The 27751-nt window shown below is 42.8% G+C and overlaps 1 protein-coding gene and 1 long non-coding RNA gene across 2 annotated transcripts in view; one reads left to right on the forward strand and one right to left on the reverse strand.

Moving 5' to 3' along the window:
- The window catches only part of LOC306913117, a 42801-nt gene extending 21939 nt beyond the window's left edge, over positions 1–20862 (forward strand). Inside the window, exon 3 of the long non-coding RNA XR_013788487.1 lies at positions 20728–20862. This is a non-coding gene — a long non-coding RNA (uncharacterized lncRNA). The remainder of the gene's footprint in view (positions 1–20727) is intronic.
- On the reverse strand, positions 491–27473 carry LOC306913116 (cadherin-10-like; the record flags this gene model as incomplete). The annotated part of the gene is made up of 12 exons (XM_079489653.1): positions 491–847; positions 1802–1929; positions 3240–3491; positions 5267–5375; positions 5537–5658; positions 6024–6160; positions 11483–11736; positions 13435–13616; positions 13742–13909; positions 14517–14636; positions 20619–20913; positions 27264–27473. 12 exons carry the CDS (start codon positions 27471–27473, stop codon positions 491–493), a joined length of 2334 nt encoding a protein of 777 aa, XP_079345779.1.
- Between the last annotated feature and the right edge of the window lie 278 nt (positions 27474–27751).

The raw sequence follows: 27751 nt of genomic DNA on the forward strand, positions 1-27751 counted from the left end.
TAGAGGTGCTCAGTGGAGCTCATGTTCCCCACCAGAGAATCTCGTGTCATCAATATGATGTCATTCTTGCCCAAATATGGCGCCAAGTGGCGCTCCACATTTGGACGTTAGACTTGGAGGCCAGTTTAGCCTGGCGGAATGTGGATTGGCAGGATGGTGGATCTGATGAGATGAATAATTTGCTTGCACGCACGCACGCACGCTCTCAGTTCACTCTTTAATCACATAGCACGGTAGCATAGCCAATAGACCATGGAGCCAGGGTTAAATGTTTCACCTTAAGTGAATGCTGTGTTCCAATTTTGACAACCGCTTAGCTTGTATCATACAATTCAAGAATGTAATACTCAATCAGAATCAAACAACGTTCTAGTTTCAAGTTAAAAGTGCAGCCCTGGTAGGTGAAAGAGAGCTGAACAGAGCTTGAAGGAGGGGGATAATAACATTACAGTGGGGATACATTTTATCTCCTTGTCTCGTCTCTGTGCCGCTAGGTGTCCCGGGTGGGGCTCTTGCCTATGTACATTTCGGCCAGCTTCTTGAACGGCGGCCCCCAGCCGCTGAGATAATCGTACTCGTGGTCGCTCTCGGTAGCGGCCGACTCCAGCGAGCTCAGGGACTCCGCCGGCGAGCCGCTGCCCTCGTAGGCGTACGTGGCCAGCGAGTCGTACGGCGGCGCCGTGGGGTCGATGTCGTTCTCCCGCAGCCGACCGTTGATGAAGTCCCGCACGTTGGTGTTGATGGGCGACGCCCGGCGGAAGGGGAACAGCATCTCGGGGATGATGTCCCGCCGCATCTTGTTGGCGTCGATCACCTCCGCGTTGCGCAGCGTGCCGATGTCGAACGCCTGCACGTAGGGTTGTCACAGTTATTACATAATAACCGTCTAATCGTAATCATTTGAAATAATTGCATTTTTTGTCATGTCCATACATAAAAAGTAGAAATAGCAGATCTACAAGCTTACAACGTGCCACTTTGTGACGCGTTGTAATCTTGTAGGTGAAAAATGTCTTGCTATATTTCAGTTATTTCTCATTATCTGCCCTGTGCACCTTTTTATAGGCTGGCCCAGCCACCGTGATTTTTGGTATAGAGGGGTGCCGCTGGGATCACTGCGTTCGATCATAGTTATTGGTTCACTGATCTGAGCTTAAATGTGTAAATTTAACCCATTCAGGACAGGAACCCCTTTTGGGGTTCTGTACAGTATTCAAAAATTACAAAATTGTGATGCTTCTATATAAATATTTGTTTTTTCAGAAAACTTAGGTCAGAATTTAGAAGGCGTTTTAGAATCGGCCTCAACCTGGGGCTGTTTCTAAAAACAAATTCTTCTAAATCCTGAAAGTTTTCTGAAAACCCTAAATGTTTCTATGTCAGTGGTGCTCAACCTTTTCTAATGTCAAGGACCCCAAAAATGATATGTACAGTTGGGTGCCACCGATATTGTCCCTTATCATTTGACCCATTTAGGCCTGACCTCAAAATTTAAAAAAATCCTTCTAAATCCTCCAGTTTTCTGAAATAAATATTTTCACGATTTTTCAAAAATAGCAGACCTACAAGCTCGTAGCGCGCCAGGGGGGGTTCGGTGGCGCGCTATGAGCTTGTAGATCTGCTATTTTTCAATAGCTAAATTATAACATAATGTTTAAAACACCAAAAGGGGTTCCCGCCCAAAATGGGTTAACTGTCCTTTTGCGCAGATCACGCAAACCTCAGCAAAAAGAAAAGGACAATATCGATGTATACAATAACTGTATTTGGGTTAAAATGTGTGATCGTGACAGCCCTATACCTGCGTGTCCTCCTCGCCGCCGCCCTCGTCGTTGTAGCTGACCACGTTGTCCCGCACGTCCTCCTTGGAGAGGATCAGAGGCTCCTTCTTCCTCTGTCGCCGCAGGGCCGCGAACAGCACTACGATCACTGCGAGCGAGGGGAGGAAAGATAAGGGGAAAAGGAAATAGCACAACAGAGAGTGTTTAGTCTGAGACTCGTCGTACCCATGCTTACGTTGCCATATGCACTAAAGAGCACGGTGGCGTGAGCAAGTGGAGACACATTTAGCTATCAGTGATATATTCCCATTTCCCAGCACTGCCTAAAGCGTTCATCTCCTCTTATTAAAGATTCAGCAGGAAAAAAAGAAGAAAAAACACGCTATTAAAAAAAAAAAGGAAAACGTCTTTGGAATGAACCCCCTATGCAGAGGAGTGCGTGTGAGTTCATAATTCTCCTGGAAGCTCTCATTCAGGACAAGTAAAAACTCTGCTTCGCTCATCTACTGCACCCCCTACCACCACCACCTACGCACTTCCTATCCACTTTTTTCCTCTCTGGTGGTTCAGGGAGTAGTCTTGCTTGCCTCCAACCATGTGTTAATTACTGTCACTTTTAGGGTGGGGGACGCTTTTTTATAAGGGGCTCTATACTTTCCAACAGTTCCAATTGGTCTAAACGACACAGGAAGCTCTGCAGTGAGCCAAAAGGGAGCCATAAGGGAGGCAACGGGGAAAAAAACGATCGAAAAAATGCTTGATGGTCGCATGTCAGAGATAGGTGGGAAGACAGACTGTAATAGGAGTTAAAGCTAGAAAAGCCGTTGGATAATGAGCAGATGTCATGATATGTCGCTTCAGAGGAGAGCAAAAAGGGGTTTCAACCTTCAGCATGCTCAGTCTGAACACAATTAAATCTCTCCACAGCCACCAGACAGGTGACTGGCAGGGAGTTATAGAACAGGGAGATGCTGAGCGCACGGGCTAAGTCTGTCAGTGCCAATATGCTCGCATGAGTTGCAGTTTTCAGAGGGAGGGTTAGGGTTGAGCGAGAGCCACAGAACATGGAAGAATTGAAAGGAACATACATTTTATTGTGTGTAACATGCACAGGGGGAGAGGCTGCCCATGTAGACACGTAGTCTTGCGTAGCCAGACCTAATCTCAGAGAACTTCCCTACCAATACATCAGGCCTACATACAAAAAGAAAAGGAAAATATGTATTACAGAACCAATACAAAGACACCAGGGTGGTCCTGGATAGAGGGATGGTACCACAATTATAGTTTTGGGACACGCATGCATGCACATACGCAGACGCACATGCGCACACACACACACACACACACACACACACACACACACACACACACACACACACACACACACACACACACACACACACACACACACACACACACACACACACACACACACACAGGGCATAGCCCACTCACTAAGCAGTATGATGACACAGAGCAGGATGGCCACCAGGGCTCCAGTGATCAGCCCGTCTGAAAAGGGCAGGACTTCAGGGTTGCACGACTGCATGTTGCCGCGCCTGTCGCAGGAGCACACACGCACGATGAGCGTGCTGGTGCTGCTCTGGATGGGATAGTCGTTGTCCGAGATGACCACGGGCAGGAAGTACACGCTCATCTCTCTCCGGCTGAACCCGCCCCTTCTCGTCAGGATATTGGCCGTGTTATCTATCAGTGGAGACGCACAGGAGGAATGTGACTTTTAAGGCATCTAGAAAGCAATACAGTGTCACCCTGCGAACTTTGAAAAACTGTCTTGAGTGGCGTCTAACAACGCATTCTATCCTATCCTGTACTGACATGTCATGTCATGTACAAGCAGCAGTTATCAACTTGCCCAGCAGAATGCCAGGGTTATTGTGTTGAAATGTCGAACATAAATTGAGTCGATCTGACAGGAACAATAGTGCAGCAGTACTGCAGAAAATATGCCTTGACACTGGTTCTTGATCAATGAATGTGCTACCTACATTGTGCACCTAGATGGAGGTGTTTTTATTCCCTAGAGGGAAACGTGTAGGGTTCACGTGGGAGAGAGTGTGATTATTTATGATTCCTCTGGAACCTCACTATGTTGGCATTCTGTTGTTCAATTCAGTCAATAATACACAATGCACGACATAATTTCACCCATTGCTTTATACCTGGTGTAAACATGTGAAGTGTCAATAAACCTCTCAGTTGGTATATTTTACACTTTCTATTCGCCCCCATCTTGACCCTGGGCACTGCCAATTAAACTTCTTCACGTACATTGTCCTCCCACAATGTAACATCATGCCAGATGATTGCGAACGCAGTGAGCATTTACTATGAGACCCAGCAGATCACGTCTGTGTGTCTGTGTGTGTGTGTGTCTGTGTGTCACGCTGTAACACCACCCGCCCACCACCAGAGGGCGCAGCTGTATCACACACAAAAACACACACACACACATGCACGCACGCACACACACACACACACACACGCACGCACACACACACACACACAAAAAACTTAACTTAAAAAAAAACTTAACTTAAAAAAAAACGTAACTTAAAAAAACGTAACTTAAAAAAAAATACTTAAAAAGGAAAAACGCACACACAAAAAACTTAACTTAAAAAAAAACTTAACTTAAAAAAAAACTTAAAAAGGAAAAACGCACACACACAAAAAACTTAACTTAAAAAAAACTTAACTTAAAAAAAAACTTAACTTAAAAAAAAACGTAACTTAAAAAAACGTAACTTAAAAAAAAATACTTAAAAAGGAAAAACGCACACACAAAAAACTTAACTTAAAAAAAAACTTAACTTAAAAAAAAACTTAAAAAGGAAAAACGCACACACACAAAAAACTTAACTTAAAAAAAACTTAACTTAAAAAAAAACTTAACTTAAAAAAAAAACTTAAAGGAAAAACGCGCACACACAAAAAACTTAACTTAAAAAAAAACTTAAAAAGGAAAAACGCACACACACAAAAAACTTAACTTAAAAAAAAAATTAACTTAAAAAAAAACTAAACTTAAAAAGGAAAAACGCACACACACAAAAAACTTAACTTAAAAAAAAAATTTACTTAAAAAAAAACTTAACTTAAAAAGGAAAAACGCACACACACATAAAACCTAACTTAAAAAAAAACTTAACTTAAAAAAAAACTTAACTTAAAAAAAAACGTAAAAAGGAAAAACGCACACACAAAAAACTTAACTTAAAAAAAAACTTAACTTAAAAAAAAACTTAAACAAAATACTTTTAAAAAAAAAACCTAAAAAAGAAGCACGCACGCACACATACACACACTAAAAAAACATTTAATTTAAAAAAACTTAACTTAAAGTACGTAATTTATTCTAATTGTTGTTATTGCAATTTACGAGCTGCGTTCGCTTCCCGCGTTTGCGCGTCTTACTTGTACAGTATACTGTACAGTATATGTTTAAAAGCACATTGTACCTTCTCTGTCTTCAATGGTGAAGTTTGCGTTGGTGGAGCTGATACTGAAGACAAACTTGTGTCCAACGAGGGGCTCATCCGTGTCAACTGCACTTATCGTCTGAATCAACTGTGAGAAGTATAACAGACTGTTCAAAATGGTCATTCATGCCTGTCTTTGTTTCCCACACAGCTCGCAGTTTTAAGTTTCACTTACTTTATGAAATTGTCATTGACACAATAATTCCACCAATATTCATTAACTATGAGATGTTATTGACATTAAATCACCTGTCCTGCTTTGACGTTCTCACAGACAAATGTGTCGTAGGGCATTGCAAATTCTGGTGCGTTATCATTGACATCCAACACTTTGATGAATACTGGCACTCGAGTTGTCTGCCGTGGGTTATCTGAAACAGAAATGTACAGAAAACATTTGCCATGATATAGAATCTATACAGCACACGCATGCACATGTGCACGCACACGCCCATGCACACACACACACACACACACACACACACACACACACACACACACACGCACACACCAATGCAAAGTCAATTGATAATCACTGCTAGTGGTTATAATGTAATATAATCACTAGCAGTATAGCTAATATTTAAGAGATAGAATCACGCAATCACATATCCATGCTAATACTGACAAGATAGCATCACGCATTCTGTCGGACGTATAATTACTGGGAGGTGAAGCTAGATATTAAACAGATATAGATCATATAAAATGAGGCAGAAAATAAAAGGACAATTACTTATTTCCGTTGCGACCACAGAGATGTTGTGCCACGTGGACATTTCTCTGTCCAGTGCTTTCAGCGTGGTGATGGTGCCGTTGGCGGAGTCAATGTTAAACAGCCTCTCCAGATCCGTATGGCGGTCAATGGAGTATCTAAAGAAAATTAGCAGGAGGGGTGGTGGGTGGGTGCCGTGCAGTGTTGTTTTCGTCGACTAAAACTAAGACGAAAAATGTTCGTCGACTACCTTTTTTCACTGACGGAAACTAAATAGAAACTGAATGAAAACTAAGCTATGGTGACTAAAACTAAGACTAAATATATCAACAATTTCGTCAAGAAATAAAAACTAGACTAAAATGTTAGGAAGGGACTATAGTGGACAAGAGATCCAGTGTAAGTCATTTTACACTTGGTTGCAGGCTGGAAATAGCAGATCTACAAGCTCACAACAACAGCGTTGTGAGCTTGTAGATCGGCTATTTTCAGCAAGTGTGAAATCAGCCATTACGATGGCATCAAGGCCCGCCAAAATACATTTTAGTCGACTAAATTAACCGTAGATTTAGTCGACTAAAATCGTATGATATTTAGTCGACTAAAACTAGACTAAACACTAAGACATTCCAGGTGACTAAAATGTGACTAAAACTAAATGACAACTATTCAAAAGACTAGGACTAAAACTAAAAAAAAAATGTGCTGCCAAAAACAACACTGGTGCCGTGTTTCTGGACCTGTGCAAGGCATTTGATATGGTCAATCACTCCTACAGTACTTCTCTAAGCTGTCTAAAATAAAGCTCTTTGTTCACTTACTTCATTCGATTCAGTCCTACCGACTTGATTGCTCCTGTGTTTTGGATTAAAAGATAAAAGAGCCTGCATTACGGGAGTGGATCTAGCTTTGGATCATTGTGACCAAATTTGAGGAATGTTACTTTACTGATTATGTTATGGATTATTTTTAATACTTTTACATCTACTCCACTACATCTCAGAAGCAAATATTGTACTTTTTACTTACTATTTTTTTTTTTTTTTTTTTTACTATAGGGCCAGAGCGTAGGGAGGAGTTTAGCTCAGAACGGGTTATTCTGGTTACCATTTTCCTGCCTACCAGTAGGCTAGTAGGCTATAGAGGGTATGCGCATGCTTAAAGTGAATGGCACATCGAGTGGCAAAGCAACAGGCAAAGTGAGTTTAACATTGTTTAACATTGTTTAATGCAATCAGATTGGACTTTTCTGTGTGGATGCATAGGCTATCAAGGCCAGAAAGTAGTTTTTTGCCACTCAGTAGGCATTCCTGCATAACTTCCGGGTTTGATGATGATGTCACGCGCATACCCTCTATAGTAGTAGGCTGCTGCTTAAATAATTAAATACACGCTGTATGGTTTCTTTGATTTGGGTGTCAGCTGACAAAATAACATAACCTTCAGCAACATTCCCAAACACATGTATACTCTGCTCTCTACCTGTCCTCAAACGAGCATGACAGTGTAATCAAAATAATAATGGTCAGATTGCATACAGACAGATTATTTATTTACTGCAGAGAGAACACACAAGACGTGAGGGGAGGGGAGGCAGCTGTCATATCAGAACACCCGAACATTTTCTAACAGTGAATAATTACCACCGTCGACCCAGAGCCATAGAGTAGAAGAGTTGCAAAGCAAACTTACGAACTACAAACTGGCAGCCAAGTAGCCTAGCATCCTACTAGCCGGAAGATGGCGCCCAAATAAGTCAAAATCCTACCGAAAGCGTTATTATTACAAAACATGCATTAACCACGTTCACAAAGTGACACGTTGTGAGCTTGTATTGATCTGCTATTTTCGAAAGATTTATATATAGTTTTAACACTTGTGAAATGGGACATTCTGCATTATGAGTTTGACGAATGTATCAAATCAGTCTGGATTCCATGCTAAGATTTTGATGCCTATACTTTTACTCAAGTACATTTTGCATAGAACTTTTTCTTGCAACAGAGTATTATTTTCTACATTGTGGTATCGATACTTTTTTAGTAAGAAAAAGTACTTCGTCCACCACTGCATGGGAAACGCATTCAGTCATCAGCAACCAAATAAAAAATAATTGCAAGATGGCTACAGTAAGTTGATTATTATTTTTCTTTTTTGTGGCTTTCACCTTTATTTTATTTTTATAGAGTGATAGGTATACAGTAGGCTGACAGGACATGGGGAGAGAGATGGGGGGGGGGGGGGGTGACATGCAGCAAAGGCTGCCGGGATCGGGATTCGAACCCACGGCACACTGCCAGACTGGATTACCAGCCGAGGTGCCCAGACGACTACGCCAGCCGCCTGGGCCCAGTAAGTTGATTGTCACACTCTGTACATGGCCGCTGTTTCCATGAGTGTGTGCAGTAAAATAATATAAGTAACAGCTTATTTTGTAGTGGGCACACAGTCAATCTGTGTGCCCACATCATAACCGATCAAGACCTCTTTAATCTGAAATTGCATTTGATGAAGCATAATTTCCACAAGTCCTTTAGGGTTATGATATAGGAATAGGACTCCCTCAACATTGTATCTGCACAGTCGAGCTGTAACAATTACTCAGACGGTAACAAAATTGTCTGTTTATACAGACACATTGCTTATTGTTTCCAACTGGGCAGGTTCAGGTTCATTTATTTGTTTGTCCCCGAAGGGCGATTTGGTGTACAGGCACAGGCAGACACATGAATCACATAAAAAAAAACATGCTACACATAGAAAATAAAAACAGGATGGCAGTTCAAGGTTTCAGTGTAGCAATGGAATTCATAACGCCGACAAAGTTACCTCCTCCTCCTATCGTCATTTAAAGCCTGGATAGACAAAGGCACGAATGAGAATTTATACCTGTTACTTGTGGCCCCTGGAACCTTTAGGCGAAGGCCGGAAGGAAGCAGCCTGTACAGGGGATGGGAGTTGTCCGTACTAATGGACTTGGCTTTCTTAAGCACCTGCATTTATTCCCTCCTATATTTTGTCAGGAAATTATACATCCCTCTCAGTGGCCCCTCACCTCATGTCCACTTAAAGGTATATTCAGTGATTTCACTGAATTCAAATCACTTTTTTGTTTTGATAACCCTCCCTACTATAGAGTGCTGACCATATAAGGAGTTCCTCCCTGTCTCCAGTTAACCCCTGGGGTCAAAAAACCTTAGGTTTCGGTTTTGGCTAGAAGGCCCAGCCTTCATCCAATCAGGATAGAGAGGGGCCTTCCTCCAGTCATGATCGAGCAGGGGCGGGCCTTGGTGCACCTGCTGTTGGCCTGTTGCGTCATTCCGTGCCCCCCCCCACTGTAGAGCATGCATGCGCAATTTTTTTTCCAAATCACCCATATCACTGAATGCTCCTTTAATATGTTCCACGGACATTTATGCGACACAATATGTTGCACCAAGGCAGAGGCGGCATATCTCTGCATTGACAGGCAGGTGCCATATGTGAGGAATGTCGACACTTTGACTTTGTGCCGTAACACAAGAGATGTCTTACATAATTCTGGGGGAAACAAACAGTCTATATTTGCTTCATCTCTCCAAAGGGGACACCATGAATAATTTGTTTGAGTGGTGACACACACGGCCATGCTGATGGGTTAGATTTGGCCAAGCGAGCACATAATCACACACACTCTCCCGTAAGAGAGGACACTTTGCATTTATAGTGTTTGGTTGCTATGTGTTGCTTGATTTTGTTATTGAGTCCTGTGCCATGGTATTTAAAGCTGGGACAACGAGGCTTGGTCCTGAAGCAATCGCTTTACCAGGATGAATCATCACACGTACTTCCTTGATGACAAACATTACTCAACACCATGTTTCTACATGTGAAGGGTTTGATGGCTACGTGTTTGACGAGTGTTAACTTTTCCGCTGCTATCTACGTTTATAAACGTAGCTAGGGTATCGGTACCTACTGGTGCTATCTATGCGTATGTTCGTAGACAACCTCATACTCCATATATTAAAGCAGCGACCGTCAGTTTACCTTTTAACATTCCCCCGGTTAGTATGGAGAGCCTCCGTCCCCACCAGCTATGGGATCTTTAAATCCAGCTCCATTGAGTCTCCATTAACAGGATTTTCAAAGCGCTGTATCTCAAAAGTTTCGAGCGCTGTCCATGGTGAGCCGCCGCGCACCCGACGATCGTACTTAATTTGTGAGTTTGTACCGCATAGCTGAGCAAATGTAACTGGTTGTAATGATAGCTAAGGGGTCTGAGCTAATGCGACTGATACTGTGCTCATTACAAAAGCCCCCACCTTCCTGAATAACCCGGAAAGGAAACGAGGACAGTAGAGTTAGAGTGGACGGGTGGCGTTCCTTAGGTGTGCGTATGCTGCCACCTGGCGACACAGAAAAAGTTAAGATAAAAAATCAAATGCTTCCCTGAGTGAGTATGTGCTCTGTTTGGTCAGTGGTAAGAATTTCGGTTCAGTCAGAACAACTCAAGAATGGATGGAATATATATTTATTGAATATAAAATGAGCAATATATTTATTATGGTTTGGTGATGTATTTGATCTGCTTTTTAGGTACTCAGATCAAGCGCATCAGTCCCGGCCATAGGGACTCCGAATCCCCCATACCTAAGCAGTAGATCCAAAACGACAGGTGGTAGCTGGGGTGGAGGAGGGTGAGCAGCAAGGTTTAGCATACAGCAGTGCAGCAGAATCAGCAGCAGCAAGCAAGCAAGTGGGAGGAGGGGTGCAAACCCTTCCAGTTTAAATAGCCAGTATGAAGATGGAATGAGTGTGTGATTGGCTGAGTGAATCATGTGAATGAGAGTGTGATGCTGAGGCGGCCCAATTAACGGCCGGCAGCAACTGCACTGAGGTTTCCTGACTGAACTTAATTGCTCTGCACATGTCTGTGACAGGCGCGATGATGCTCATTTATTGTTGCCCAGCATATTTTTATTCATACACACATTCCAGACATAGGTTGAGGATTATTGCAAACATCCGCGCGATGTTCGGAGGTCTTTTCTGATTGTCCGGTGATCCCGATTGGAACATTGGCGCTTTCTAGAGCAAGGATGGCCTCATTTTAGCTCGTTAGCATTGACGCTAATTATGGCTGGCTATCATAGGGAGGCAAGATCGGTAAAACGTGGGTATTATTATTTTTTTAATCCTAAAAAAGAATAATGGAGAATGTGAGAATGGGATTTTTCACTATCACTCACTCACAAAACACGGGTGAATTTCACCCGAACACCTGCCTGTAGAAAAAAACAGGGATGTGGGCAGGGAAACAAACCTATCTTCTATGTCACTGACAATACAGTTGATTCTGAGCATTATATAGGCTACTGAAAGACCCACCCAAATCAGACAACGGCAACATTCTGAAAATTAAAAAAAACATAATTGTCCGGGTGAAAATCAGCCGTGTTTAGTGTTCGAGGGTTAAGAAGGATTTGTGTAGGACTCACTTGACCGGTTCGTTGGCGGCGTCAGGGTCCCGTGCCGACACGACGCCCACGAAGCTGCCGGTCGCCGTGTCCTCGTGCACGTCGATGATGTAGGGGTTCCTGGTGAAGATGGGCGGCTCATCCACGTCCTCCACTGTCACACGCACCGTGGCATGGTCCTTGAACTGCACCCCCTGGAGGAACCGCGAGTCCAGGTACGTGTTTCTCACTTCCACCTTGAACTCATAGTCCCTCTTGGTCTCATAATCCAGCGGCTGAAAGATGAAAAGAGCCGGAGGGCCAGAGGAATCAAGTTTGTAGACGTTAACAACAACAACAACGAAATAGGCCTACAGCCTTTTCAAATAGGAAACTTGCACAGCACCCTTCATCTAACCTTCCGTCAACCTGATAAAAGAATTCTAAAACCCAAGCAGGAATACTGATATTGAAAATCTTATGAACAGAGCTAAAGCAGAGTGTGTTCCAATCTGCTCTGACTGCACAGAAGCAGCTCTTGAAAGTAAGTATAAAGAAATAAGAAAAAGGTACTTTTTATGGAAATTGTGATAACAAGAGGGAAATGTGGTATATTTATGGCCCTGCATAGAAAACAAGACTATTTTAAATGTGGATTTTAGTGATGTTGAACTGGTAGAACCTTGGCTTGTAGTTTTACAGCTACCTATGAGATCATGATCCAAATATTCTCATCTTTGCACCATGAGTTCAAAATTAAACAAAATGCATCACAGATGAACATTCAGTTTCAGTTTTTTTTATTTATAGTACAAAATCACCCCAAGGGGTCTCTGTGCACTTTACAGCATTCATACATCAAAAAACAAATCAAAGACACAAAACATAGCAATAAAAAAACATGGTAAAATGTGCATAGATGTGTGAAAGCTCTGCTCTTTTATTGTGTGTTGTGACTGAGTTTTCCGGCATCCTGAGAGCGTAGTGGTCTTGGAGGGATGTATATTTTTACTAAACTGGACATGGCTCTGGCGGCTCTGGCCTGTATGGGTAACCAGTGTAGTTATTTTAGTGTTGGTGTGATGTGGTCAAATTTCCTTTTTCTGGTGAGTACTCTAGCTGCTGCGTTTTGCACTAATCTAAGACCATTTGTTGCTGTTGATGGTAAACCGGAGAAGAGGGCATTGCAGTAATCTATTCTTGAGGTGATGAAAGCGTCGACCAGGGTTTCGGCATCGGGAAGTGAAAGTATTGGACGGATTCTAGCAACGTTGCGCAGATGGAAGAAGGCAGATTTGGTGATGATTTTTATGTGGTGTGTGAAAGATAGGGATGTGTCAAATTGTTGGTTTGTGGGTTTTGGGCAGCCATCGAGGTTAAGGGTTATGTTATTGAACAGATGGGTATGTTTGGCTGGACCGACTAGCAGCATCTCTGATTTGGCAGAGGTCAGGAGTAGGAAGGAGCTGTTCATCCATTTGATTTGGTTCATGCTCCTCCCATCTAGGACACATTTACTTAAAATAGCTGTATGACACTCATTATTTGAATGCAGATCATTGTGTCATGTAGTGTGGAGTCTTTGTTTGGAGGCTTTGTGGGCAGAATTAATGATGGTATTGAAGTAATAAGTGCAAACATGTAGATTGTTTTGTTTGTTTTAGTTGTCTGGTAAATTTGACTTTATTTTGTCATTATGTTTATTTTCTCTATTTATTTCCATGTGCTTATAATGTTTGTTTCACTCTGAGGACCAATTTGGAGATGCATGTCAAGTAATGCTTTTAATTGCTATCCTCTGAATTTAGTTTTGCTCATGTTACTATGAGATGCTGTTTCTCTTTGAATATTAATACAAGTAATGAATGGATCTAATTATATTTTCTAGTCTAGTTTTAATTTCTTTGAATATTGATTTAATTATCACATTTTCATTGGTTGATTGATTGGTTGATTGATTGATTTCCAGCATTTAAAACTATCTGTTCATTTACCTGTTTAACTGTGATGACCCCCTCTTGCGTGGCCTGGTCTGTGATGATGTTGAACATGTCGTGGCCGCCAACAATGCTGTAGTCCATCTCTGCGTTGCGGCCAACATCTGGGTCGTCTGCTTTGATCCGGCCAATGGTGTCGCCGATTTCCTTCCACTCCACCACAGTCATACGAAAGGAATCTTTAGGGAAATAACACAAGTTTTGGTGTGTGTGTGTGTGTGTGTGTGTGCGTGTGCGTGTGCGTGTGCGTGTGCGTGCGTGCGTGCGAGCATATGTAGAAAATATGTTAACTGTATCATCTTACGGTTAGCGAAGCGTGGCGGGCTGTCGTTGACGTCTGACAGAGTGATGCTGACCGTGGTGGTCCCTGAGAGCCCCCCCATCTGTCCAGCCATGTCTTTAGCCTGGATCACAACCTGGTAGTTCTCCTTCACCTCCCTATCCATGCCGGGCAGGGCTGTCTTGATGGTGCCTGCAGAGAACGTTTGGTAGCACAAATAATTCAATAGTCACGGCAAGTTTGTGTGTTTGTTGTGTGTGCATGCATCTCTGTCTGTGACCCGCCCATAGCTGAGCGGTAAGTGAGCCCGCTGGCCAGAGCCCCTGGTTGTCCCAGGTACGATTCCATGAGGCCAGGCCAATGTGTGTCCCGCTGTCCCTGAGCAAGACTCTTCACCCCTAATTGCTCCTTGAGCGCCACACAAAGGCTGCTCACTGCAATGGCTGCTCGCCTAGTGATTATCAGGATGGGTAACTACAGATGACAAATTTCACATTATGTGCAAATATACAGTGTCCAAGAACACCCCAAGGAGTGGGGACCATTATTATGATGATTAGTATTATATTATTATTGTCTGTCTGTCTGTCTGTCACAAACTCCACATGCCCCAACATTTTATTTACCTGCTATAGTGTCAACTACTCCTTACCCCTGTGTCGGATCTGTGGTTAGACTGGCATATTTGCCGATACCGATATGACCAAATAAGGGCCGATCCGATACTTTTCCGATACCGATACAGTATCAGGACATCTCTAGTGCTTATCAGTTTAATGTCTCGTGGGCGATAGCTTACCAGTTTCAGAATCCACAGAAAAATATGGCTGTCCCTGTAGGATACTGTAAACAAGTTGGGCGCTGTTCCCATATGTTTGATCGTCAGCATCAGTGGCCGTTATCGTGGCAACAGACATACCTGTCAAAGAACAGAGCGGTCAAAATCAACTCACATTAAAAGGCAGTGTTGATAAGGAGCTAAATACAATAATATGTTTTTTGTTCACATTTGTCAATCAATCAATTTGCCTACCTGCCTGCTGTATGGTTGTACTACAGTAGAGAATTGTCTATTTTATTTTGGTCTTCCACTGGAATAGTGAGCAGTTGTGTTTTGTTTGTGTTGGAGATCAGCATGCAGAAAGTAGCATGGAACCCTGCCAGCAAGCCTCAACAAACACAAAGTATATTGGGTGCCTCACTGCATGCCTTTATCATACCTAGACAACAAACTAAACTAAACTAAACTGAGCAACCATAGCATGTTAGTGTATATACGCAATGACAATAATATAGTCCGGAGGCTTAGTGAAAGGATAGTGCAATTGCGGATAAAAGCGTAATTTTTTGCATGATGGTTCGTTAGGGTCAGTTATTGAATTTTAGCCTAGGAGCCCTTGTCAAATATCTATTTTAAATATCAAATTGCAAGACATTATTATCAATGCAATATGTGAAATATGTGAAAATCCGCCTAGTATTTTTCAGACTATATACATCATAAAATGATCAGATTATTTCCAAATGTGATAAAGTTGACTATTATTAAAGTCACAGAACATGAAATATCATCAATAACACCTTTATTGCAATGAAGAATACATACAAATGAACTATAACTCGACCGGCCATCGGACGGTCTCGCGCCACACCATCCAGGTGGCCAGTTGTCCGGGTGCCCACTTGTTCAGTCAGACTACATTTTGGGTGCGGTACTGAACCATACTGTAGCGTACCGTACTGTACAATACTGTACTGTACTGTACTGTACTGTACTGTACTGTACTGTACTGTACTGTACTGTACTGTACTGTACTGTACTGTACTGCAATGTACCATACTGTTTGTTACTGTACCATACTGTATGTTACTGTACCGTACTGTACCAGACTGTACGTTACCGTACCGTACCATACTGTACTGTACCATACCGTGCTGCTGTGTGTGCGTGTGTGTGTGAAGTGAAAAGGGGAGGGGTCGGTGAATGTGGAAATTGTGATATAATTTGCGTCACAGCTAAATGTTGCACAATAACAGTATGGCACACAAATTTGTACAATACATATGACAGGTGAGCGGAGGCAATATAGTGCAGATGGATTCCTGTGGCATGTAGAATTTGTTTGTGCTTCTTCTGTCGTATATGTCCTTAGACCTTCAGCTCCATTGCAGCAAGCCAGTCCAGTGTGTCATTGTCTAGGTCAATTAAGCCTTGATCACTATTTGGTGGCCGGTATGTGGGGCAGCTGGTCAGCACGTGTTCCACAGTCTGTAATGGATCCCCACATTCTCAGTGGGCACTGTCTGTGAGACCCCACTTCTGCATGGATGCACCAAAGCGTCCCACACCCGTCCTCAGGCGGTTGAGGGTTGTCCACTCCCTGCGGGGGAGGCGCTGGCCAGGAACATCTGTGAGATCCTCGATGTAGTAGTGAAGCCTGGAAGGATCTGCTGCCTTCCACTGGTCTCTCCATCTTGCCTTCACCCAGGAAGCCTTGGAGGTGTCGGCTGGTGTTGTGCCGAGCAGTTCCTGGGCCTGTGTGGCAAAGGGCCGCCGGGACTTGAGATGCATACGCTGTGGTGTCTCCGTGACGACCTTGTGGAGGAGATGAGATTTGCTCAACTGTGCCTTCCGAGTGAGGGCCAGTGTGGCTGCTTCTCGCCTGACCTCTGCTGGGGCGATTCCAGGCTGAGGCACAGTATTCAGCGGCAGGGAAAACTAGGGCCTCGGTGGAGATGCGCAGTGTCTTTGTGGTGACTCCCCACGTGGTGCCAGCTAGATGCTGTATCAGTGCGGCACGGGCTTTCCCTTAACACTGTCCAGGTGTTGTTTAAAGGACAGTGTTCTGTCGAGCTTCACTCCATGTATGTCGGTGAGGACTGGGACTGTAGCCGGGCACCGTCGACCATGATGTTGATTTGGCGAGTTGCTTCCCTTTTGTAGAGGTGGAACATTGTTGCTACAGTCTTCTCAACACTGAGCTTGAGGCGGCAGTCCTTCAGGTATGAAGAAAGGGTGTTCATGTCCTCCGAGAGGCCTTCCCCTATACTGCTTCCCAGGATGGCTTGCTGAGCAGAATTGCCAAGTTTCGTAGGAGAAGCCGGACGGATAAATATATTGGTTTGCTCCCCCTTTCCATTATAGTACAAGGATATGCATCATAGTGTGAAACATGTTATAGAGCTGTGCTTTCTGCCTAGCTGTCACAATTGCATTTGCAAAGTGGGGAACAGTCCAAATTTGTATTACTGCATTTTCAGGTACTACACTACAGTCACCTTTACAGGTGCATCTGATCAGCTCTCTGCAAGCTCTGGAAACCTCTGGAATGGTCAGCCAAACTGGCACCCATGACCCTTCTTCCTTAACCCACCCATAGTTCTGTGGAGAAGGAATCACTTGGTGGCTTCGTGTGCTGGTGGCCCAGATGCCCGCTTGGTAGACTGCAATAGCCTAGGGGAACCCAAATCTCGAGCCCTGCCTATGTTTCACGCATATTCCGGTTGTGACACAACATATGCCTTAATAGCCGGGGAGCCAGTCACCCAAAATTTGAGAGGACCTGTGATGTCATGACATACTTTTTATTTGTGGTTTTTTTCTATTAATTTGGTCAGAGCAGACCTCTCATTCTGTGTTCCTTAATGACCAAGTTAATAGAAAAAACACAAATAAAAAGTATGTCATGACATCACAGGTTCATCTCTATTCCCGCTCCCCGGCTATTAATGGAAAGGGTAAGAAGTCAGCTTGGCGGACCTGGCAAGCCTATGATGCTGCCTGCGACAGAAACATTCGTCAATCTGGCAAAGCATCCCTTCCAGCAACTAGATGTTGACTGCCAGCACTTCCGGGAGCTTGAAAGACTGACAGTAATTGTGTACGACAAATCCAGTCCTTTGAGCTCCATCAACGAAAAAAGAAAATAACTCTTCTGTGAACAAAATCGAACGATAGAGAAATTACCTCCCACCCAGGGTGCACTCACATGTGAAACGGGCAGTCTACCAAGCAGGCATCTGGGCCACCAGCACACAAAGCCATCAAATGATTCCTTCTCCACAAAACTATGGGCCAAGGAAGAAGGGTCATGGGTGCTAGTTTACTGACCATTCCAAAGGTTTCCAGAGCTTGCAGAGAGCTGATCAGATGCACCTGTAAAGGTGATGTATACCTGCCAATGCAGCAATGCAAATTTGGACTGTTCCCCACTTTGCAAATGCAATTGTGACAGCTAGGCAGAATGCGCACAGCTCTATAACATGTTTCGCACTATGATGCATATTAATTTGTATTCTTCATTGCAATAAAGGTGTTATTGATGATATTTCATGTTCTGTGACTTTAATAATGTCAAAATAAGTCAACTTTATCACATTTGGAAGTAATCTGATCATTTTATGATGTATATAGTCTGAAAAATACTAGGCGGATTTTCACATATTTCACATATTTCATTGATATTGATAGTCTTGCAATTTGATATTTAAAATAGATATTTGACAAGGGCTCCTAGGCTAAAATCCTTTAGCATGACATAAAGAAGCCTCATACAAAATTTGGCGCTTTTATCCGCAAGTGCACTATTCTCCTAAAAAAGTGCACTAAGCCTCTGGACTAATAGAAGGATGGCCTCTACGGTAGGCCTACAGTATATTGACATTTGATGTTTTTGTCTTTTTATGCTTTAGTTAATCCACACAACAGGTCTCTCCAATAATACTACCACAAATTTCAAAAACTGTCCTTGGCATTGCGAGGCCCCTCTGCTGTGTCCTGTTGGGGCAGAATGTCACCATGCATATTAATGAATGCCTGAACATCTGTCCCACTTTGTCCCTGCACTGACTATAAAAGGGGAGCCAGCTTCATGGCTGGCTTGCTTTATTAAGCACACATTCTTCCAACACGTATAAGGACTTTATTTGTGTGTGTGCGCGTGTGCGTGCGTGCGTGCAGGCATCATCGGCATCACACGTCATTCTAATATGATTCAGAAGGATCTATAAATCTCCATGATGCATGTGCTATGGATTTCAAAGAGGGCCGGTGGTTATTTAAGCATTTAATTATATTATATATATATATATATGTTTTGTGTTGCCTCTTATTGCACCCATGTATTAATTTCCAGTGGTAATTGGGAGATTTATTTTTTTGGTTGCCGGGATTGCTTTTCATATAGGCTGCAATTCATATGAACCAGAACACAAAGCCTCACTTTTAATGACTTAACATTACAAAGTAAACTTTACAGTTGCCTACATAATTTAGAAAATGGCATTAGGATTAGGCCTATTTGTGAGCAGTGAGCCAGAACAAACAAACAAACCACCATATGAATGAGTGAATGAATGAATACAAAATGCATAAAAAGGCATCAGAATGTGTATTTCTGGCACCCACAAAACGTTATATTGTTTATTGATGTAATTCATTTTTCGTATACATACACACAGCGTTGTGTCGTCTCCAGGACCTGGCTAAGATATGTATGCACTTCATTTAACGGAGAATATCTCAACTGTTCTTGGCTAATATGACCACTGTGAACAACTTAGGAACTGTGCAAAATTCTCTATCCGGGGCGAAATACCCAAAAATGACCATGCCCTTTTTAAAATAACCGCCACTTAAAACATGCCTCTATCTTCTAAACCGTTGGAGTTACAGATGATGAGATGCTAAAAATGTTCAGAATACTCATGTTTGAGCACCGGCACTGCAAAAACAGACAGATCTACAAGCTCTCAACACGTAGCGAATGGCGCTGCAAAAACAGGCAGGATGCGACGCCTTGAGAGCTTGTAGATCTGGCTTTTTTGCGACCCGCAGTGAGCTGTTCTCACTTTACTTTTATAACACAAATATATTGTCCATCAGCGATTTTTGGACAGACGATGGGCGATTGGAAAGAATGTGCATATCGCCCAACCTTACCACGTAACAGGTAGGACAGGGAAGGCCGCAGTAATTGACAATAAACGTGCTTACGTTCGTTTCTCTTCATTCAAATAGACAGCAGAACACTTGCTTGCTTGTTTGCCAATTAGTGATTTGAGAGGATTTGTTACACAAAAGTTACCCATACATGGGATGTGTGCCAATGCAAACACTTCAGGGCGGTGTTTAATTTGGTCCCAACTTCCCAAGCCGCGTCCGGGGCTCCGAGTCTTCTTTCTCCATGAACGTTTTCAAGGCAGTCGAGCGATATGGAGGCGTTGGTAGTGAAAGAAGGCTCGCTTTGCTTGGCTAAATGAAACTAAATTAAGTTGGTGCTCTGCTGCTTCTGCAACACACTGACTACAGTGCTGCCGGGTGCATCAAACAACAAGCGAGTATGCACGCGAATCAATGACCGATTATCGTGTGTGCAATCATAAGCTTGTTAGAACGTAAGGGAAGCACCATTTTACAGTACCACACCAAAAAGGTGTATTATTTGTGTCATTAATGTATGGAAAAAACGACGGCGGAAAACGCTTCTAAAAATGTGAAAAATAACAGGCTGGGGGTTACAACGTTTAACGAATCAGATATTGGGTCATGGTCTGAAAAACATTTTCCTTTTTGGGATTTTTTTAACTTCAATCCCTGTGATTAGCGAAGTGACAAAACAAATCACGGAACGCAGCGAATCAGGCTGGAAACTAGCTAGGCTACACAATACACATCTCTTGTTCAACAGATTTATTCCTTCAGTTACACACAATATAACTTATTCCAAGAACTCTCCCAGACAGTTACTTGTTAAGAAAGATAAACTTGAGAAAGAGAGTTTGGCTATGTTTGCCAGGACATAATTATCTTTCGTACTACAGGATCTGTTAATACACATTAAAGAAACATGTCCAACTTAGAACAAATTCTCAATATATTTTTAACTAAGATCTAACTTACCAACTTCGGACATCTCAGGAACACTGGTAAAGTAGATTTCCTTCTCGAACTTTGGCTCATTGTCGTTGATATCATGGATTTTGATGTTGAACTCTGTGTCTGGTTCCAGATCCATATTCGTGTTCCTGTCCACAACCTTGGCGCGGAGCGTGTACATGTCCTTTTCCTCCCGGTCCAGCCGCTTGGTGGCGTGAATGTCCCCTGACTTTTCATCGATCAGAAACAGGGTGCCCGCCCCGTCCCCTGTGAGAACGTACTTCACGTTGCCAAGGCCTCTGTCCATGTTGGAGTGTATCTGAAAAAAGGTAAAGCGATGATTGATCAGATAAAGATGGACTGCACATACAAAATAAATGGGCCAATGTATTCACTCTGTGGCAATTTCACTCTACGTCTTATGAAGTAAATGTAAAATGGCCGATATGTAAATATGGTTAGCAAAATGTCTGAATCTTTTCCCCCAAGGCATAATCTACTCCAAACTCCACAGCTTGCATGGTTAGGTGGGACAGGCATTTAGGTGAGAGGGCATATGAATCTACAGGCGTATCATATGGTGACACATTGTGAGGTTGTAGATTGGCTACTTTCGGAAGAGGCATTTAGTGCAGAGAGAAAACGGGTATAGAGTAGCATAGAGCCATGGATGGCTCAGGTCAACTAAGTATAGGGTTTAAGTAATAGGGTATACTAAATAGGAAAATATACTTCAAAATTGAAATTGCATTTGCTCGCACAGATACTGTACCCCCATGCATGGACACACGCACGCACACACCAGTACAGAACCAAGCCTCCGCTCTTTTTTATCTAGGTTACTATTGTGATGCTCACACAATCAAACTGCTCCCCCCACTTGTTCGATCAAATCCACAACATAACAGTGATGGATAGCAGAGCAGACTAGCACTACTATCAGTTCAGAAATCTGAAATCCAATAAATAAACACTCTGTGGTACACCACCTCCTATTTTACTGTTAATGCAACCAAGCCAGCGTAGCACAGATAAGTCGGATAAGATGAATGGCTTTGGTATGTCTATCTCTTAACCTCGAGAATTGTAAATGTTTTATTCCAAAGGCTTGTGTATTTTTGTAAATCTTTTTCTACCTGGAATTCATCTGTTCATTCATCCATAGACTAGGCCTATACACATGGGTCTATGCACCAAAATAATGCTAATTTCACAAGCAAGGATGACTTAACGCAGTGGTCTCCAAACTGTGTTGGCCGTGCACCCCCTGTTACCTCCTGACCTAGCTGAAGCACCCCCCAACGTTCGGTCTCGTTGTATTTGGCCAAAAATGATAATGTTTTTTTAATGATTATGGCAAAAATAATCACAGAATGTCACTGCACTGAGAGACATGCAGCTGCTGCATACTCCTGCAGCTGCTCTATATGTCTCCTTACAACAGTGTTTTACCGGATTTTGCTCGCGCACCACAAGGGGTGCACACACACCACAGTTTGGGAACCCCTGTCTTAACGAATTAACATGTTTTCCTGTACTTGAAAATCATCAATGACTTTTCATATTTTGTCAGAGGTGTCCGCAATTTCAAACAGTGGGATGAAAACTCAGCCAGACGTTTGACATTTGACGGTGTCACTTGCTGAGAACATGACAGTGGTTCACTGCACAGGGAGTTGAATATGGCCAACACGCTCCATTAGTGTGCATGAACTGTGCAAAACGAGTCACCTATGACTCTTATATCTCCCAGGAATGGAAGCTAGTATCACAATTTAGTAACTGAGGAAAAAAGTGAACACTCGAGTCAAGCACTATACAGAGTTCAGCGCTGTCTGCAGATCCATTTGGAACGCTATTTTGTTGAAGTAATTAGGGACATCAGTATCTTATTAATATTAATGTTGACGCACTATGCGGTCGGAAACTAATTATTTTTGCCACAAAAAGAGTGAGTGTGTGACCCAGCAATGTGCCCTCAACTTTTACACCAACCCTACATTCTGCCATTGTGGGTGGCACCGTGATGTAGTGGTCAAAGTTACTCCACCCGGGCCGCTAGCGTAGCGTCCGGGCACCTATGCTACAATGTAGCCCTGATCTATGCTGCGTGTCACTCCCCATTTCCTGTCAGTCTACTGTCCTATCAATAATAGTCTCGCGTTGCCTCACGCAATTTTCAAATGCTTCCATCATACAGTCTGGAGCAACGGAGCTCTATCATGAGTAAAATATAAAGCGGAAGTGGAGCCTCCTCCCCACTTCCGTTTCGTCTTCACAGTTGCGCGAATTTATCCTAATATAAATAGAAATCATCCAAGGATATATAGCTTGCTGCTTTGCAGAAATGGAAATACAAAAATGAGCTCTAAAGATATTTGAAAATATATTTTTGGGAAAGGAAATGGCAGCTTCCTTACTCTGATTTCGGGAACTGTAGTTCCAGACCCTATATAGCATTCGGGGATTGTGGAATAGTTGTCTGGCTACGCAAGGCTATAGCAATAATAAAGGCATAACAGCCATAAAAGAGATTAACATGCATGTCACATACATTGCAGGCAACCAGTGATGGACAAAGTACTCACATGTTTTACTTCAGTACAAGTATCAATACTGCAATGTAGATAATACTCTGTTACTTACAAGTATAAGTCCCATATTCAAAATGTACTTCAGTAAAAGTATCGGCATCGAAATATACTAAAAGTACTCATTGTGCAGAATGTCACATTTCACAAGTTCAATATGTATAAAAAGAATCACACCCGTGTGAAGTGAGGGGCGCTAATATATTAATGTCTAACTCATGTTGATTAGGTGATGTAATGGTGATGTAAAACAAACGGTGCCAACACAAACGTTAAACGCCATTAACAATAAAGAGACAATATGACGTAAATGACACATTATGATGTAAATTTTCCCTTCATTGTCAATGACAAACATTAAACCTGTGTATAGGAGGAACCCAGACATCTGCCAGTGTCCTATTGCTTTAATAAGAAGGGGAAAAAATAGATTTACGTAGTGAGAAGTCTCACTATGTAAATCAATGGTTAACTTGCAGGTTGTAAATCATATGAACACAAATATTCCATAAATAGTAGCGTTTTGTATGCCCTGTAAACGCTTCCTCCACCCACACATTTAATAGTTTATGTATGATTCATAATTGCATCTATCACACAGACATACAGGCATAGTTTGTTTTTATTTGGGTGTGGTGGGGGGGGGGGGCAGCCTATCCTATTTTACTTTATAAAACAGATGATGTGCCTGCATGTTCTGCGGTCTGTTAGCCACATTGTGCATCTGCTGCATTCAGTCCTTAACCAAGCTGTCGGTTTATTTGGTCGATTAGGTGGCCTCTGCGTTACAGTATAGTATAGTGCAGGAAATAGATTGCATAAGCACGGGGGAAGTTTGCAATGACAATCTTGAAAAAGTGCCGCACAATGAGTTCCCACAGTGCCGTGACAAAATCAAATTTGTATAGCTTTAATGGCTTCCCTTTCAAGGTCTCAAAGCCTTTTCATGGCCCTGCAACATAAGCACAGAAGAGAGACTTGATGAGTCAAATTGCGTCGCACAAACACTGAGGAATTGTCGTTAAAGTGGCAAAATCATTGGCAATTCGTGTCAGGTCTGAGGTGAGCATTGCTCGGTTCTGCAAAGAGGAGATAGCAAAATAGAACTCAGAACGGATACAGAGTAATTATCTTTCTCTCTCTCTCTCTCTCTCTCCCTCTTTCTCTCTTGCTCGCTTTTTCTCAAACCTCTCTCTCTCTCTCTCTCTCTCTCTCTCTCTCGCTCTAAGATCTGAGTGAAAAGTAATACACTTATGTAGATTAAACTAACATCTCAAAACCACCTGTCTTGTCTACTTCGCATTATGATGTATCATGCAGATTGTAATAAGTAATGCGGTAAGTAATCTTTGAGCAAAACCTTGTAAAACCTTGAAGACGCCCATTGTCAAATAACACACAAGAGTGTGCAAGCTGGCTACACTGTCACCGCTGGGATATTGTAATTTTGGGCAGCATGTTGTGTTTACCAAGCGCAGTACAATACAAGGTACCCCGGGAAATTTAATGGGATTTTGTTCACTTCAAAACACACTGCAAAATATGCTCCAGACTATAAAGTTCCTGATTGTGTTCACAGTTCACAGACCCCCTTAGAGAAGTAGGGCACCGCGTCTGGGTTTTCTGACTGCTCACACTTGTTAACGGCAGTCTGGAAATAAGTCAAAATGAAAGGTTTAAAGGGCTTTTACTCCTGGTTGCAAGCACACCCATCGCATATTGTTCCGTAATATTAGAAACAACACACTGGGCTACACGTTAATGAGGCGATGCAGCGTGGGTTGTCTGCGTGGTGGAAATACAAAGAAAACAGAACAAAGAAATGTGTGCTAAACACTTCTCTAGTATAATGTATTTATTTTCAGCTCATTTAGCATTAAATGAAACATTGGGTCGAACCTCAGTAAGCACAGTGGAAGCTAGTTTGTCTTCCACGATTACATCCCAGTTTTCACTGCCTGCTCCGATCCATCCTGGAAGAGGAGCTAACTTCTGTTCGACTGTCAGCTGGCAAATGTACTGTATTTGTGTTTCAGTACACCAAATGGTTCTACAGTGTTATTAAGCAAAAATAAGGAGCTCACTGTAACTGGATAAAATATGTACATGCGGAAAAATAAACAATGAGGGGATTATTCAGAATTGCCTTTTTTTCATTTCATATGAAAGTAGAAAGTCATAAATTAGGTATTACTTAGATTGACTCAATTAATTGCGTGCGTGCGTGCGTGCGTGCTTGCTTTAGAGGGGGGGGGGGGGGGGGGGGCAGAGAATGCTCGATTTAATGTGAAATAAACAAGGCCTCCCATGGTGCACTGCAAAGGCCATTAAATGGTCTTCACCAGGGCTTAGCAGGCTTCATGATGTGCCTGTTAAGTGCATTGCTTCTGGTCCAGTTTCTCTCTCTCTCTCTCTCTCTCTCTCTCTCTCGCTCTCTCTCTCTCTCTCTCTCTCTCACTCACACTGTCTCTTTCTCTCTCTGTGTAGAACTCTGTAGTAGTCTGAATAGAGTCTAGTGGAAGAGAGCGAAGCAGCAGGGGTATTACGAAGTGACTTTATACTACCAGCCATCTTTGACAGTGCGTATGTATTTGGTGGAATAACCCTGGTGAAATTGAGTATGGTATAGCTAGTACTACTCGCACTGTTTTGCCGTCCATCTGATTGTAAAAGGATAGTATTGTGAGTATAGTGTTGGAATTCAATGCATGTTGTCCACGCTTCATAGATCTGATGGGTTTCACTGCACGCACGCACGCACGCACGCACGCACGCACGCACACATACACACACACACACACACACACACACACACACACACACACCGTTCGATATGATTATAACTTTTTTCACTGTTCCTTTTCTCTGAAATATGCACATGACTCATCAATTGTCGCGTGCCTTCGCAACGACCAAGGCTGTGATTGCAGTTATATGTGGCTCTGTGATGTGTATAGCCTACTACCTTATGTGTGATGCCAAAACAAGCTCCCAAAACAAGCTCCTCAAAGAGCTCTTTTCCACAGCAAAATGTCAAAGCATCCTCATCACATCAATGACTTTGCACAGCGGGAAAATTAATCAAAATGTTGATATGAGGTGACATTCATGTCAGAGTTGCACTTACGACACATGAATGGATTTGGTGAAATGGGATGGGAGAGCTGTGGGTGGTGTACATGCTGCATAGCATTCCTTTAACCCATAAAGACCTGTTCTATAACAGTTTGCTGAAAAAACAAAAACATGTTTGTATGTTGCTGTATCAGTGGTGCTCAAAATATTTCATGTCAAGGACCCCCAAAATGATATATATTTGGCGTTTTGCCCCCACACCCCCCATCACTACATTTTAGAGACCCACGGATGCAGAGATTTGAGTTAAAAATGTCTGCTTTTAAGTTTTAACACAACCGATTCCGCCAGCATCTTTCAAAATAAAGGCGCTAGAGTGCCAGAAGATATGGCAGATTTGACTATGAATCCGTTCCCCCGCCAAAAAACAACAGGAGGCATAGTCTTCCATTCTTACCTCACGCTGGTCACCCTAAAGTCTCTCTAGAAGCGTTAATATAAGATACATGCTGAAGTCAGAAATTAAGACAGATCATTGTCCTTCTGGTCAAAACCATGGAGAGCTCCCTAGATTAGGAGTTACGAGCCCTTCTTTCGGAGCCGTAAACAAGGAAGTGAACGGCAGCGCGCATGTGCGAAACACTAGGAGTATACGGTGCAGAAGGATCAATCAACCGATACCAATATTATGCAGGCTTTTTTTTCACCAAAAGTCAGCTAATTGTTACATATCGAATACAATAAAATAGCTATGATATCAATATAATGTCTAACAAATATCAAATCAATCAGTGAAGTTTTCAATGAAGTGATTCCCGTGACTCAAAGGTGGGCATTTGAATGAATCCCACTAATTTTAGATTAGATGCTGGCCTATTTGACAGTGCATAAGTATATAGTCGCCTTGATGCATTTAACGAGCGTCCGCTAGACAATATCCGCCTACATTATCGGCTGATAATAGCGGTCGGCCGATCGGACGTCCCTAGTACTGACACGTTACCTTGCCGACGTACTGATGGTCGTTTCCCGCGTACTCCTCTAGCAGAAAGAATTGATTCCACATCCATCCTCTTTTGGAGCGCTGCAGTATCCGTCCGTCACCCTCTGACATTCCAAACAGATTCCCTATGCTCCGGGGAGAGAAGGGCAGGGCGGCGCTGGGCCACAGGACGGAGAGCATCAGGAGGAGCGGCAGGTGATTGGCTATCATGTTCGGAAGGCGGGGACGAGGGCGGCCTGGCTGGTTGACTCGTGATTTACGGATGCAAGTTTCAGCTGGGATGAAAGCTGGACATCAATGTCGCCACACAGCACATTGTATTCCCGTCCTCAACGTCATGTAGGTCCCTGTGGAAAGGAGACAAACGCAAATGGATTGGATCGTCTGGCAACACAATATTGATCACTCCTGAAACACTTGGTGGTGGTGTACATTGATACTCGCATACTACCCCATTAAATAAGTTAATTGTCATTTTTGGGGGGAGA

This window comes from Electrona antarctica, assembly GCF_951216825.1.
Source record: "Electrona antarctica genome assembly, chromosome: 20".
NCBI classification, from domain to species: Eukaryota; Metazoa; Chordata; class Actinopteri; order Myctophiformes; family Myctophidae; genus Electrona; species Electrona antarctica.